At 39.3% G+C, this 16,192-nt stretch overlaps 1 protein-coding gene across 2 annotated transcripts in view; it reads left to right on the top strand.

The window, feature by feature from the left end:
• The window catches only part of gria4a (glutamate receptor, ionotropic, AMPA 4a), a 178,229-nt gene extending 169,677 nt beyond the window's left edge, over positions 1-8,552 (top strand). Inside the window, exons 16-18 of one of the 2 annotated variants that reach the window (XM_033977145.2) lie at positions 1,998-2,112; positions 5,292-5,429; positions 8,388-8,552. In XM_033977145.2, coding sequence (XP_033833036.1) covers positions 1,998-2,112; positions 5,292-5,429; positions 8,388-8,552 — 418 coding nt within the window. Of the gene's footprint in view, positions 1-1,997; positions 2,113-3,293; positions 3,409-5,291; positions 5,430-8,387 lie in introns of both variants that reach the window. The other variant, XM_033977144.2, reaches the window with a different exon arrangement.
• Positions 8,553-16,192: the final 7,640 nt, after the last annotated feature.

Raw genomic sequence — 16,192 nt, 5'->3', positions numbered from 1 at the left:
GAGAAAGAAGATGGTATAAGGGGGGAAAAAGGCATCAGCTACACTGGCAAAATAATCAGATTAACAAGTACAGCCTGACTCACCAATCACAATCTATTCTTATAGTTTGGTTTGCCTGAGACTTTTCTAATCAGATTTCTATTTTAAAGTTAACAGTAGATAATAAGTCCGAGCAGGTCCCCTTGCGGCTCTATGACTATTATAATTATAAAAAAGTATTGCCAAATCATGCGGGTGACTCACTGCCTTGTTAAAAATCAGGGATGAAAAGCTTATGCATATGCAGCAGAAGCATGAATGCCTGATGTTTAGCCTTTTGTCCCCGGATTGTGTTTGGAGGTCAGTCGCTTCAGGGGTGTGAGCAAGAGCACTGCAGGAGGCTAGACACACACACACACGCACATGTTAGGTTTCTGAGGACATTCCATTGACTTACATTCATTTCCTGGAGACCGATACTGACAGTCATACTTACTACTTGCTTAGCCTCAACTCAACCATAAATTGAACCTATTTTAACCCATATCTGAACTTAGAATAATGTTGTCGATCTAATAATGAAGGATTTATGTCATGGGGATCTCAGTTTGCTTGGCAGGTCCCCATATCCTGAGCAGGAGTAGATTTTAGTCCCGACATTGTGAGAAATACCTGCTCACAGACACATACATAGGCATACAGCGATAAATAAGAAAGCAGCGGGTAGAGAGCTGTAGGGAGCTGGTTAACACTGTGTATACCTGACACGCACACAACAGGACCTGTGTGCATGGTGCGCTCAGATCTGGTGACCAATCGGTGAAGACATCTGACTGGACTTGTGTCTCTGTGGGGACACTTTTGCACACGCTTTATGACAAACTTGGTAAATGTCAGTTAGAGTTAAAGAAACATGCTTTTTAATTTCATTTTACTCGTTATATGCGTTGTTGATTGTGTAATCCATAGACTAGTGACCCAGTAATTTAACAAGTAAAGAAATCTATGTGATAAAGCATATAACTTATTATGATGGTGTAGTCCCGCATATGTCCTGGAGTAGTCCAAGGCTGAAAAGGTTCGAAAGGTAGTCATTTGGACACTGTTGAAATCAAGACGTTTCGACGCCCATCAAGAAGTCATTTTCAATTTGACGGTTCTGGTCTGAGATTCATAAGGAGGGGTGAAAGAAGCTCTTTTGGGAAAATGGAGAGTTCCTCTTTGAACAGAAATGGGAGCTGAAGTACAACCTGTCAGCTGTCTACAGAAGTATCCTCACCTTGGTCAGCTACGGGGTCAAGCCAATCATAAGGTACTTTACAGCGGTGAAGGAGAGTCCGGCAAATCACAGTACAGAACGACCCATAATGAGGCTAGCATGTAGACAAACGTGGGGTCATTTCAGTTGAAAACTCCTGTTCCTTATTAAACTTAGTACATTATAAATCCTAGTTTCAGACCAGAGCCATCAAATTCAAAATGACTTCTGGACTGGACTGGAGTCAAAACGTTTTTCTACCCTATCACAGAATCACAATAATGCCTGCCTTCAAACTTTACAGTACCTTGCATTTTTTCAAGATAAAAACACAAAATATTGCATTATTAATTTTCTTTGTTTAGTGCTAAGCTACATCTGGAGCCACATCTGTATCAAGTGCCTTACCCAGACACAATATTAGTTTGCACTAGCTTGGGTTGGGATTAAACTGTTACATGAAACCCCGGGCTAAAACCCATTTTAGCCTCAGTATGGCCACTATAACTTTAACTGATGTACGTTCCTAACTACTACAGTCGAGTACCTGGTGATAATGAAAGAGAATGAGAGACAGAGTTATCCCGAGATCCATTCCCCCTCTCTAACCCATCCGATCCTTCCCCTCCCTCCCCTGTTGTGGTGTGCCTCTCTCCCGCCTGTGCTCCATCCAGTCTGTCAGCCCCTCGCACTCCTCTGCTCTGATCAAACTTATCTTATCTGTTCCTCCTTTTTTGTTTTTTTGTTTTCCCACTTAAAGAAATGCGGTCAACCTGGCCGTGCTAAAGCTCAACGAGCAGGGCCTGTTGGACAAATTGAAAAACAAGTGGTGGTATGACAAAGGAGAATGTGGCAGCGGGGGAGGGGATTCCAAGGTTAGCCCTCTCTGACTGCCCACCAACCACCACCAGCGGGACAGGGGGCAGCTCACCGGCCTCTGTGCCCGCGAACGCTGCCTGTCCCGGGGGAAGAGTAGCGCACGCATCTGCCCTGGTGCTAAAGTGGACAGTTGGCTATATGCAAGGAGGGAGGAGAGTGACACCGTATTTTAAATCTTTGAAATTAGCACAAAGTTGCATCTTCTGTCAGTGGTGTGTGCCTTTGAAAATGAAGGTATAGACCAACAGTGACAACGATACAGCCCTTGTGCTTGTTTTCATTGCTTCAAAAGTGCAAATTAGCTAATTAGAATTTGCATAAAGTCAGTTATTGTTAGAGTAATTGAACCAAATTAACCAAAAAAAATATATAAAGAAATCTATTGTCTTGCTGCCATGATAAAGCAGGTGTCTCAATGAGCAGTTTTAAGACAGGAATATTCGCCATCTAGTGGCAGTTCTGGGGAGAGACCAAGGCACATTAAGGCTGAAATCTGAAACTGTTAGCCTAAAACACTCTAAATTCTCTAGTGGATAAAACTGATACTTTAATGAAATACTAGATTTTTAGGGTTAACCTGAAGGAACAATTTTGTTATGAATAATTAATAGAAGCTTTGCGTTTGTATAACCAAACTAGTATTGTCTTATCAGTTCTATTTAGTTTTTCTTATATACTTTCTTCAATGCATATTTTCCTAAGCTCAAAGCAAAGATAAGAGCGGATGAAGGATGCTGGGAATGACATTCAGGAAAGGTCACGGGAACCACAGGAGCGAACCACGGTTTAACCACTCAACTATCACCCAGCTAGACATATATTGATTTTCGGATCCCATTTTTTCCGTCTCTCTCTCCCCCGGTGTTTACACAGAGCTAGCCCCGATGCTAACAGTCCTGTCTCACCCCCTCCTGCATGGCCAGTGACAAGTCGACTCGGGCAGCATGGGTGCGCTACCTGCAGTGACAAAGCTGGGTCCCACTCATATGTCTGTAGCTCGGACTATAGCTCCTGCTCCCCCCAGCCCCTCCATTATACGAGCCTACACACATGTACTCAGTGGGACCCACGCTAGGTCACCCAATGTACTACTATGCAATGCAACAAATGTGATATACCGTAATAACATAAAATAACATGTCCTATGATGTTATTTATGTTATTTTTACACGCGAAGAACCCCAGTAAACCTTGCAGTATTGAAACTGAGCGAAGCAGGCGTCTTAGACAAACTGAAAAACAAATGGTGGTATGACAAGGGAGAGTGTGGACCCAAGGACTCTGGAAGTAAGGTCAGTGCCACGCTGCTGCGGCCCACTGTGAACGCCCATCCCCAAACCGCTCCAGATTACTGCAACTACTGTACTCACATATCTGAGCTGTACACCATCACGCCCTCATCTGGATCAGTCAGATACATGGGTCCCAATTTCATACATTTCCCATGCATAAATAGTATGGCTGCTGTGCAATTTCCAGATAGTTTCAAGTTGATTATGGTGTAATTTCACTTTCATTTTCATTAGATTGGCTCACTGTTTCAAATTTAGTCAAAATAACAAGCTTTACTTTAAGGTTGAGTTAACTTTTTAAGGCTTCATATTAAGATACTGGAGAGATACGCAACACTGGAAATATGCTCAAAAACTGAAATCTTTGACTTCAAATATGTGTCTTATAGCATATTTGGTCCTTAATTGCATTTTAAAAGTACACTATGTAACATTTCTGGGGGAGGGTTCGCCACATGCTTGTTTTCATGGAGATGTTATTACTTTGCCTGCGTTGTTCCACAGTTTGGCATTAAACTCATTGTGTCTCTATGGCAGGGATGTCAAACTCAATTTCACCGAGGGCCATATCACCAAAATGGTTCGTCTCAAATTTGCAAAGATATAAAAAAAATATGTTTGTGTAACTGCATAACTCCTGATGAACTGACATTTTAAGACAGTCACTCATTTAAATTTACCTTGTCGCAGGCCACATAAAATGACATGGCGGGCTGCATTTGGTCCCCGGGCCTTGAGTTTGACACATGTGCTTTATGGTGACAAGCATAGCGGGCAGTAAGAAAGCATATTTTCCAAAGTAGTTTAAAGAAAAACAAAAATGCAATATGGAGAAGTTTAATGCCTTACTGTGGGACACCCCAGGCAAAACGGTCTCCATGGAGATAGGCAGGTAGCAGGCTCTTTGCAGAAAAGTTACATAGTGCACTTTTAGGTAGATTTAAAACAAGGCCATGGCATATATGACATAATACATTTATTTAAAGTCAGCATTTAGTGTGTGTACATGTGGTAAATCTGTGTCTGAATATGAACAGTTTAATTTGTTCATAACTGTATTTTGTATCCTAAAAAGTAATTCACAATATTGAGCACTTCTACAGCTAGATGTTACAATTTGAAAAAAACCCAAAACTGATTACTTTTTTCAACCCATGAAACATCTGATCCACATTGGGGAGCGACACCTCTGACAGCTTCTAAAAGCACAAATTTTCCCAGCACAACTTCAAATTTCATTCTGATATCCTTTGGTTTGTATACATTACTCCAGTTTCTGTAGCAATCTGAGGCAATCCCATCTTCACAACACCACATACTGAAATAAGCAACGTGAAACCATCAGCCAGTTGTCACTTTCATGCTTTTATTTTGACGGCCATTTTTACAAACTCATTACCTGATGAGAACACAGCTATTTCATAAGCTTTAAGATGCTCAGCTACCGATTACATTCAACAAATAGACTCCATTTAGCTCCTGTTGAAATTAGACTGCGCCCCTTATATCCTCTTCATCGCATTTATGCTATATAGTATACAAAATTCAGATCTGAAAGTGATGTAACTGTGTGTAACTTATGTTTATACTAGAGGTGAGGCCAAGTTGTATAAATTTTGCGTGAATTTTAACCATTTTTGTATTTATAATATTATGTTGCATGCCTTAGAATGTAGATATTTAAAGTACTATGAGCTAAATACATTAAATTTCAGTATAACATAGTTGTAGTATAAAAAGTTTGATTTCATATTGATTGCGATTAAGCTGTGTGTAACTATGTCTCCTCTTTGTTCTACGTCTTCTTCCCCTCTTCTTCTCTTCTCTCTTCTTCTCTTTCTGTTCCTCCCTCTTTCCCTTCCGTCCCGTGCCCTCCCCCCCAGGACAAGTCATCCCAAGCCCTCAGCCTGTCCAACGTGGCGGGGGTCTTCTACATCCTGGTGGGCGGTCTGGGCTTGGCTATGCTGGTGGCGCTGGTCGAGTTCTGCTACAAGTCCCGGGCCGAAGCCAAGCGCATGAAGGTGGACCTTAGCCCCCCTCACTGCCCCAGCCCCTCCCCCAGCACCCAGAACCTAGCCACTTATAGGGAGGGCTACAACGTGTACGGCTCCGAGGGGGTCAAGATATAGGGGTAGGAGATAGAGGTTGAAATGTGTTTGTGTCAAAACTAGGTGGGATCATGCTGTTGTCGCTCATGGTGAAGATTTTCATGTGCAAGCGGAAGAGCGGGTAAGCACTGTGGGGTCAACGCAGGAGAAATTTGGAGTTTGAAATACGCGCTTTGAATTGGCTGTTTCGGTTACAGATTTGGGTCCACAGTCCTTGTCCGCTCTTGATCATGATAGTGGTTTTGATGAAAGTGATGCTTCATGGTTGACTTGGCCATAGGCACCTGCATTGTTGGATACATTGGCTGGAAAAAGCATGGTTGCATAGCTGTTAGAATACAATATAAAAACATTATCCAAATACGTTGCTGATGAACTATTAGAGTGGGTAAATGTCTTCTCAATGGGGACTCGCTTTCCAATTATGAAATCGCAAAGGCTACAGTTATTTAGATAATAGAATGACCTTTATAAAGATTGTTGTGCGGACCTAATGGATGTGTACAAAGTATAGCCTTCAGTAACATGCAGTAGTCAATATTTAACCACTTTAACCACCTCAAAAGGCCTCTAGCTTGTAAAACATCTCTAAATATCATTATTACTCAACCTGGCCCATGCTAAAAATAGGAAGCTAGCTGCAATCACGAAGAAATTGTAGGTCTATACCAGGTCCGGGATGATTGTCCACCGCAATAGCACCGCTGTATTTTAGCCAGTCGCTAACACAAAGTACTCACTAAAACGGTCATTTAGTTTTACTACATAGTGCAACTTGGAGTGAAAGAAGCTCAAAGCCTAACAGTTTACTTTGTTTCACGTGTAAGTCTCTCAAAGTTGAAAGTATCTGCAAAGATGTGCCCCGATGTTACGGCTTCTCTGAAAAACATTTGCTCCAACAATTTTAAAAAGGCTATTATAGTTATTTTATAAAGATTGCACGGGGTTTCTTGCCTTTATGAAGTATAGTGATTCATTGTAAGCTTAAAAGGCCTACTTGCATTAGATACTTGCAGCTACTGTGGATTGATGCAATGTTATAATGCAACGTCATGGGCAACTTGAACACTATAGAATAGAACTGTTGAAAGTCTAGACACTCAAGTAGCATATTATGTGTGAAAGAATACAACCCGATATAAGACTTTTCATTATTCTCTCTGTAACGTTTAAGCTTTTCAGCAAGATTAACGACACATAAAAAGTACTTTGTCCTTCTCTGAGCAGTAGTCTGTAACTCCCTCTCTATAAATTTGACAAATCACTCCTGTTTTATTCTCCTATTTGTCCTTCCAAAAATTTCCCCCACTTTCTGAATCCCGTCCTTGGTCAGATCCTCAACCTTACTTTTCCAAAATGACTGAAACCTGGAATGGCATGGTCACCTCTGAAATGCAGATGTCTCTAACCTGGATGATAGATAGACGTGTGTGCATGTTTGTGTGTCCTCGATTTTGAAATGGTAGTGGATATGGAGCGAAATAATGAGTGGGTTTAGTCGGCTAAAACGTGCATGGTGCAAATTGTTATGTGCACCATGACTTCAGATAGTTTGCTAATGTTGCCAGTCTAATACAACCAGTTATAAAAGATCTGGTTATAAGGTGTTTAGCATTAAGATTAGTGCAAGTAACATAGAAGTACATATGAGCTTAGTTATAGACAGTGATGGTGAGAAATACTTAAAAATACAAACTAAAATAAACCTTATGGCAGTGGTGGAAGGGCACAAGATACAAGTAGTAAAGTGCTGTACTTGAGTCAGATTTTACAGTGGATACTTTTCACTTTTACTTCACTACATTTAAGAGCAGTATCTGTACTCTCTACCCTTCTACATTTTTTAACTAGACTGAAAAGTAAAAAGTACTTTTCATATGATTTGAGAGGCTATTTTTACCATGTCCGTGGAAACATCCTGACTAAGGTTTTCGAGTTCAAGCTTTGGCATTGAGCAAACAAATATAAATACACAAAATTCATGAAAAAAAGATAAGAAAGTGATTCATATTGTTACTGCTGACCAAAATCTGTATAATTTTTTAATTAATATCACTACATTTAACACTTCAGCAACAATTGTGTCTTTTAAGTCTTTTACTTAAGTAGATTTTTCCATGTGATACTTTTATTTGAGTAACATTTAACCTCTGTATCAACAAAATTTAGTACTTCATCCACCACTGCCTTATAGTAGAACAGGACAAAGATATTCAAAGGAAGACTACGCAGACTATGCAAGCACTGAATAGCCAAAATTATCTACCAGCATTTGGCGGTTGGCAGAGTTATTGCCAAATACCAAATATGCTAGAAATTTCCATTCCATAAAAACAGATCTAAATGAATCCAAAACCTACCATAATCCTCACACTCTCTGATGTTTTCACAGTCCTGGCATGTGCATGTTGTACCGGCGTGCATGTATACCCGTTCTCATTCACTTGTTCACTTTCCACTTCAAAAATAACTTGAAGCAGAATATTTATCTTGATTTGAGCACTTTTGGTTTAGTTTGCATACTTTTGTAGATGTGGATTTGGAGTAAGTACGTCCTGAATGATAAGAAGCAGTACTCACGCCAGTCTCTGTGCCAACTTTGGGACTGTGAGGTCAATTTACCGGCTAAATGTCCTCCTTCACCTCCATTATATGCTAAATTGTCCTGTCAAAAATAAACATTGTATCTTGAAATGGGGGAAATATATCCACAACAATAAGAAATAGACAAAAAAAAAAAAAAAATTAACTATTAAAAACTACTCAACTCAGTTTATATTCTGAATTGAAGTTATTTAAACTACTGCATGCACACACCTTTACTATCTACCTTGTCTCACGTCTCCGTTTTTGACCTACCTTTCTCCACAGTTGACTTTCACCGAAGCCATGCGAAACAAGGCGCGTCTGTCCATTACGGGGAGTGTGGGGGAGAACGGGCGCGTCCTGACTCCGGACTGTCCCAAAGCTGTGCACGCGCCCCACAGCACCCTGCGACACCCTGGCCTCGCTGTGGTCTCCTCTGGACTGCCCTGAAAACCAAAAACACCTGCCGTGCCTTAAACTTACATAACACAACACACATGCCTACATACTATAGAGGGACATGGTACAAGCTCTGGGTGGGAAACAGCAGGAGGTCAATGCAAAGGGAGGAGGCGTCTTAAAGGTGCCATATACCAGGACTTTTGCCTTATTTTTGACACCCAACACTATTGTTTGCATAATATTCAAATCAAATTTTCTTAGTGGTGTTCATGTTGATCTTAAACATTTGTATGGCCTCCTCTAAATATTAGCAAAACTAGGACTAATGGGTAATGCATTTAAATACAAACTGCAGACCAAACCAAGATTTGTCATTCAGTTTTTTTTATGTAAATTTAAATAATACATTTTTTTTAAGCTTTTAATCATGTTATAACACAGTTCCCTCATCTAAAATATACCTGGAATTGTTATTTGCTTCATTTTAAGCGCGTTAACTCTGAGCGGCAGAAAACATGCAATTTAAATTTTCCCAAGATTGTCGCGTCACTGGTAGAAGCCCTGAGCAGTTTAAATCATTGTCAGACTTCTAAGCACAGGGGCAGCCTTGCTCTTTTGGCACCCAAAGCAAGATTTCAGAAGGTGCCCCCTGCAACTAGCCACAGTAAAACATTAAATTCAATTTTGATATTTTTCGCCATGGTCGAAGACGGAGAAAATTTCATTTAATCTAGTGTTTTTAGATCGACAAATGCATATTTTATACACGATCGATTTATGTCATTCAGTCATTGTAGGCTACTTATCATACAATAGGCTTTGTTATGATATTCCATAGATACATGATTTGGTCAAGGATTGGAGAGAATTTGATATAATTGTTCCCTTAATTCAAGAAATGCTGCTTCACTATTGGTTGTTATTGCAAAGTTGAGTTTTACTTCAGAACCACCACGGTAATATTGACTTGAAAACATTCAAAAGTCCCTGTTTAAACTAGTCTCACATAGCTGATCAGTAATACAACATTCTTAACCTTGATCTGAAAAAGTCTAAAATAGTTTGTAAGAAGTCCCTGCAGTGGTCTCTTGTATTTCCATCCAGAGCTGTGTATTTTAGCATATCTCCAACACACATCGCACACCGTCATCTCACTCTCTACCGCTGCCATTGACTTCTTTGGAAAAACAAAATGGAGTCGGGGGGGGAAAAAAGAACTTTACGGACTTTTCTCATGCTTGCCTGCAGTATTTTTACTTCCGGGAAGAAGAGCAACACGCCAGCACAGACTCCTACATGAACCGAACTGTGATAGCAAGAACGTTTGAAGTTTAAAAAAAAAGACAACCAAACACTCAGTTCTCGCCCCGTTCCAACTTTTGACAGCGCCTTACGACAAATCTTGTTTTCACCATTTTCACGGTTGTCTTCATCGAATATATGAATTGCCTGCAAGGACTGAAACAGGTATATCAACCATTATAGAAGACCAGAATACTGTAAGCTTGGACTGTGTGAAAGCCGCTCTACTTTACAGTGGACTCTTCAATGGAAAAAAATCTGCTTTCTTATTACAAATATTATTATTATGATTATAAAAATGATTTCTCACAACCAGTGGGGTTATCAGCCAACATGAAACAGGAGTAAACAGGAGTAACCTCAGCCAACCCCCGGATATATACACAAAATATACTTTGTAGTAAGTAACAATAGATTCCTCATTCACTAATGGATTAAAACACGTGCAGATCTCAAATGGCAACCTAACACAGTGCTTCTCAGTTTTAGATACGATTAAAACGCAATTTGAATTCAGGGGTTTGTGCTATGTTCACGCCACATACGCTCATTGTTTAACCTGTCATACCCATTTACTTATGGAAGTGGATATAAGCCTGCTATCTCTTCACATTCAAATCAACAGTCAGTATTTTCTTTTACCAAAATATCCAAAACTGGGCCAATCCATTCAGGAGCAGGTGTGAATATAAATAAATGGCCAGTTGGTGCTTTATCTCACTTATAACAAAATAAATGAACAGATGATTAGGGGTGGCTGGCCAGGCTCTACATATCAAGACTCATTCATGCAGAGCATGTTCTGTTGTCGTGGCGGTCATGGCGGTCATGGTGATAGTATCCGGCCTTGTTTGGTAGAAGACATCTGTGAATATATGGTTTTGGGATGCGTTCATACTTATCCTTCTTTGGTCTTGGTTTGAGCTCAAATTGAATCCTAATATAGATTTAGTTTGACCCTGTTCTAGTCCTGGTTTAGTCCTGGTCTAGTCCTGGTCTAGTCCTGGCCTAATCCTGGCCTAGTCCTGGTTTGGTCCTGATCTGGTCCTGATCTGGTCCTGGTCTAGTCCTGGTCTAGTCCTGGTTTAGTCCTGGCCTAGTCCTGGCCTAGTCCTGGTTTCGTCCTGATCTGGTCCTGGTCTAGTCCTGGTTTAGTCTTGGTTTAGTCCCAGTTTAGTCCTGGTCAATCTTGGTCTAGTCCTTGTTTAATCCTAGTCTAGTCCTGGTTGATTCCTGGTTTAGTCCTGGTCTAGTCCTGGTCTAGTCTTAGTTTAATCCTCGTCTAGTCCTGATTTAGTCCTGGGTTAATCCTGTCTAGTTCAGATTTAGTCCTGGTTTAATCCTGGTCTAGTTCAGGTTTAGTCTTGGTTTAGTTCTGGTTTAGCCCTGGTCTAGTCCTGGTTTAATGCTGGTGTAGTCTTGGTTTAATCCTAGTTTAATCCTGGTTTAATCCTGGTTTAGTCCTGGTCTAGTCCTGGTCTAGTCCTGGTTTAATCCTGGTCTAGTCTTGGTTTAATCCTGGTTTAATCGTGGTCTAGTTCAGATTTAGCTCTGTATTTAGTTCCACTTCAGCACCAGTTTAGATGAACACGTATGAACGCTCCTCAGACTGGGGCTGTTTCCATGTGGTGTGAACATAGCCACTTTCAAAATATTGCATTGCTCTTTGCTCACTTTTTAGGCAATGTAGTTATGTAGAAAACTGGAGAACCACTCGTCTCTAGCGCCTGCACTTGACCTCTGCATAGTTTTTCTGGATTCGGGGCAGTGATGACGGGGATCATTTGAGATATACTATAATGAAAGCTTGCTTTTTAAACTGTTGTATATACCTGCGTAGCAAAACACATGTCTTTTTTAATCATCTTAGATAACAAAAATCATTGCAATAATGAGTATAAAAGAAAATGCCACTTGTAATTAAGATTGACTCTTTTTTATAAACCTACATATTATATCTATAATACAAATGAATATATATCTATACGTCTATAGAGAGTTCTAGAAAACATTGATCACTGATTGTCAGAGGCCATGGCATACATTCTGTTATATGGCTGTTTTTTGATAACTTGAGAATCCACATGGTCTTTGTATGTCCCGCTCATCACTATGGGGTTATTATAGTGGCAAAACATTAGCAACACTTTGAAATAACTATGCTTTTAATTAGTCTTAATCAAGCAAGAACAAAGACTTTATTTTAGAAATATTCAGGTTTCATAACTGGAGATCCTGATCCCAATCCTTCATGAAGTAGTTACTAAGTGAACGTAATTAAGTTTAAATGTAATAAATAAATAAAAATACTTAACAAAAGCTGAAATTATTGCAAATAATATTAACAAAAAGCTGGGCCCAACTGGGGTCAGAGGTGTTTAAATATAAGAGGACTAACCCAAATTAAACACAAGAGGGGAGTTCTACGCTAAAAGATAAACTAAAACTACTAACTTAGGCAAAGTAACAATAAGATAAACAATTCTAACTATACAGAAATAATAACAATGATTCCTAAAATAACTTTAAGCAAACTAATTTAGTAAAAAAAAAACTTAATAGTGTTCCCCCCTTAGTTTTGGTCCAGATGGTCTCTGCCAGTGTGTAAGTAAATTTAAACAGATATTAACTAAAATGTTTTAAATAATGTAAAAAAAAAAAAAATTTAAATAAAGAAATCAAACTAAACTATGTATTTTAATTTAATGACTATGTGCAAGGTTAAATATAAAATAAATGAAACAAAAACACTGACACTATGTATGACACTGAAGCCTGAATCATCTCTAATACACTGTTTGTTCTGTATTATTTTCCTCTTTGTTCATGCTTTATTATGAAGTAGTCAGTGTAGTTATTATAAAGTGGAGCCAAAACATATGCGAGTGCACGTAGAGTTCGAAAAAAATCAGACGAGTGCGTGTTATGCTATGTTGTGGAGGTATCTGGAAAAAGAAGGCCACATACATTTAATCGCTTTTGTCTAATCTGATCTGAGTGCACACCACGGGTCTATTAAAATAACACACGCACCGTGACAAGGCCTGGTAGTGTCAAATCGTTCCACTATTTTGACAATTAATGCCTAAAGTCATTATCCTCTTATCTTAACAGAGTTCAGTGCAATTAAAAGTTTAGATATAAGAAGGAACAACCGCCTCAACGGTGTTTTCTGGGATGAAAATGCTGCACTTAATGTTATTGGATCCTCATTTGTATAGTGATATAGAAATGAATAAAATCCGGTGAACAAGAGCGTATAATTTTTGCCCATTGGTGCCATTTTAGCCAGAATTTGAAAAACACATAATTTTGGTTTGATGGCACTTTCCTTCAGGATTTCAAACCAAATTTAAAACATTTGTCATCGTGTTTTTGCTACCATAGTAACTCCACATACTCACTGAATGTCCATCCGCACTCACATAACACACACATTAAAATACACCTTGTTGCATAGTATTAAACAGGGTCGGCACATTTAGACCTTTAGTTAAATTTCACTGTTACTTTCTCAAGTTAAACCCACAGAGCGAACGGGCCACTGTGACTACTGCACCTCTTGGATATAGCGCTGGCAATGTAGTATTTGTACTGCATTTGATATCGCTATGCCTGCAGGTTTTCTGTCCTACCATCAGATAAGATTGAAATCCACTCAAGAGGTCACACCAAAGTGGAATTTTTGTGTCATGCTATTGGAAACCTACGAAAAAAAGTTCCCGGTTACATTTGTTGGTTAAATGGAATATTTTTGTATATGCTTTTGGGATTTCGGCACATACGGATAAACAGGATGCAATGTCCTTTGTTACCTCTCCATTTTCAACTTTTGCTTTTGTCTCCCTTTGCGCCAACAAACTCCGAGCCCTGTAATGCAATATAACATTTGCTCTACAGTTTTATATCCCATCATATTTGACGAAAAAGCATTGCGTTTGGGAGAAAATGATGGTAATGCTGGTTCCAGTCCAATCGTTTTGTTGGCACCTCCAGCACAGCAAACGCAGTCTCTGTCACACACTCTGTCTTGTTTATTTCTTTGTTTGTTTCTTGATTTTGTTCCATTTGGTTTGGTTTTTCTAGTAAAAACATCAATGAACCTTGCTTTTTTCTGTGTGGTTATTTATCGAGTCGCAAACGTAGAGGCTTGTGCAGAGTCTTTTTTTAGCTCGACGGGGAAGAATTGGGGAAACTTTTATTTGGGGTTGCTTATTTACCAAAGTGTCTACAAACATGCCACAAAGGTGCATGGTGTAACTTTCCTGATGGGTCTACAACCTGCGTGTTTCTATTGAGATGTTAATGCAGTATGATATTACATTTTTGCATTCCATCTTGCATTTATTCACAATTTTTTTTCTTAAATCACTAAAAAACACCTTGGAATAACATCCATTTTTACAGTGAGTGCGCTTGCTTCTCCACAGATGTGACCTTACCTTTAATTTGACCTTGCCACATCACTTAATTGTCAAGTTTATGTTTAATGCCATACAGTGCAGTGCTTTTAAGGCAAAACAATAATGTGTCCATGGGAAAAAAGCAGGTGGTGGACCCTCCTCCACAAAAGATACATATTGTACCTTTAATAGGCTTAGTGGATTATGCATTTTTTTTAATTATTATAAAAATACAAGTGAAAAGTGAAATACGGCTTTGACATCGACCACTTTGCTCATTTCATATCCTTTCTGTACAATCACAGAAACCGGAACACATCACCTCTTTTTAAATCTTAACCAGCATCTATAGAGTTAAAGCTCCCCTTTGTGATCTGATCATTAGTGCTGCTGTCTCCAGTCCACTGAGACCTCACATTCCTAAAGCAGAGCATCACCTGACATGCATTTGCCATTATTCCCCTCTCGCTCTCTCACTCACTCACACACATACTCATACTACCTCATATAGACAGACATGTTCTCCCTGCTGGGTTATTACAGACAAGGATTTCCCATTTCCCCAAAGCTCAGTCCAAATGATGATTGGCACCCTTTTAACCTTGATGTGAGAAAAATGTTAAAGGAGCCTTGCCTTCGGCCTGCTTATTTCTGCAGAGCTGCTGACTAAAGGCAGTTTCTGTTTTAGTTTGATTGCCTCTGTTTATCTCCTCTTCCTCTGACGTGAGATACATCCCCTTTTTACTTTTGTTATCCCACTACCATCAATTGTCTGTTGTCGTATGTCTCCTTCAAGTATACCTAAAAATGACCCAAAAACCTCGAGCCACTCGTAACAACATGGACATTTTTAATATAACATAGCAATTTAAAGGTCCACAATGTAACTTTTCTGCTGGACTGTCGCCTACTTGTCGTCATGGGAATTTTATCACTTTACCTGGAATATTTCACACTATTATAACAGACTATCCTGCATCTATTCAACTACCGGTACATGTTTTGTTTTTTTGTCTATTACTTAAAAAAGATATCTTGACAAACATGACGACTGTGAGCATATAGCCGCCTCTCCACAGACCTGACCTGTAACATGGCCTGCTGCTGTCACCATGGAGATACATAAGTTGCTAATGATAATACTGCAATACGTTCCAGGCAGAGCAATAAAATCTCAATGGAAATGAGCAGGTGATGGATCAGAAAAGTTGCATAGTGCAGAAAAGGATATTCAAAAATAAGGCTTTGTAGCATTAGTCTAGTAGTTCAATGTACAGGGTGTCCATAAAGTCTCTTCACAATTTGAAAAAAATATTACAAAGGCAATTGATAAGATATTTTAATGATACTTGTTGATGATACGATTATATTCAGTGATTTCCAAAGTTGTCTAATACACCTCTATATGGGCACCATTAGTCGCACGGAACGCATCAAGTCGGCACTGAATTCTGCAATCTCATGTGTTATCTTTTGCTTTAGTTCAGTTATGCCCGATATCTTTGTTCGATAGATGATATCTAACACAGCCCCACAGAAAGAAATCTAGAGGTGTAATATCTGGTGAATGTGTTGGCCACGGAATCGGTCCATCTCTTCCCAACATTCTGGAAATGTTTAATTGAGGAATTCATGTACATACAGATCCCAAAACTTTTATAACCACTGAGTACAGTAGAACAAATCTAATTAATACATCTTATCACTTGCCTTTGTAATTAAATGCTAAAATTGTAGAGAGGCTTATGGACACCCTGTATATTAATATGCATTTCCTCCCAATCTGTGCTTAAGTAAATGCACTTTGAATCTAGTGAAATCGGCAGCTTTGGCAGAGTGCATTTGTATATCTTGCTTTTTACGCAAGTGAATCAGCAGCCTCTTGACAACATCAATATTTCTTCAATCAGGCAAAGACACTGCACTTCTTATTACTTTCATTTGTCCTGGCTTTGTAAAAACAGTCACAGATAAGGAAAAGAC

This window comes from Periophthalmus magnuspinnatus, chromosome 13 (assembly GCF_009829125.3).
Source record: "Periophthalmus magnuspinnatus isolate fPerMag1 chromosome 13, fPerMag1.2.pri, whole genome shotgun sequence".
Lineage (NCBI taxonomy): Eukaryota > Metazoa > Chordata > Actinopteri > Gobiiformes > Gobiidae > Periophthalmus > Periophthalmus magnuspinnatus.
The sequence above is the reverse complement of the archived record's forward strand: the minus strand, read 5'-3'. Positions and strand labels throughout refer to the sequence as shown.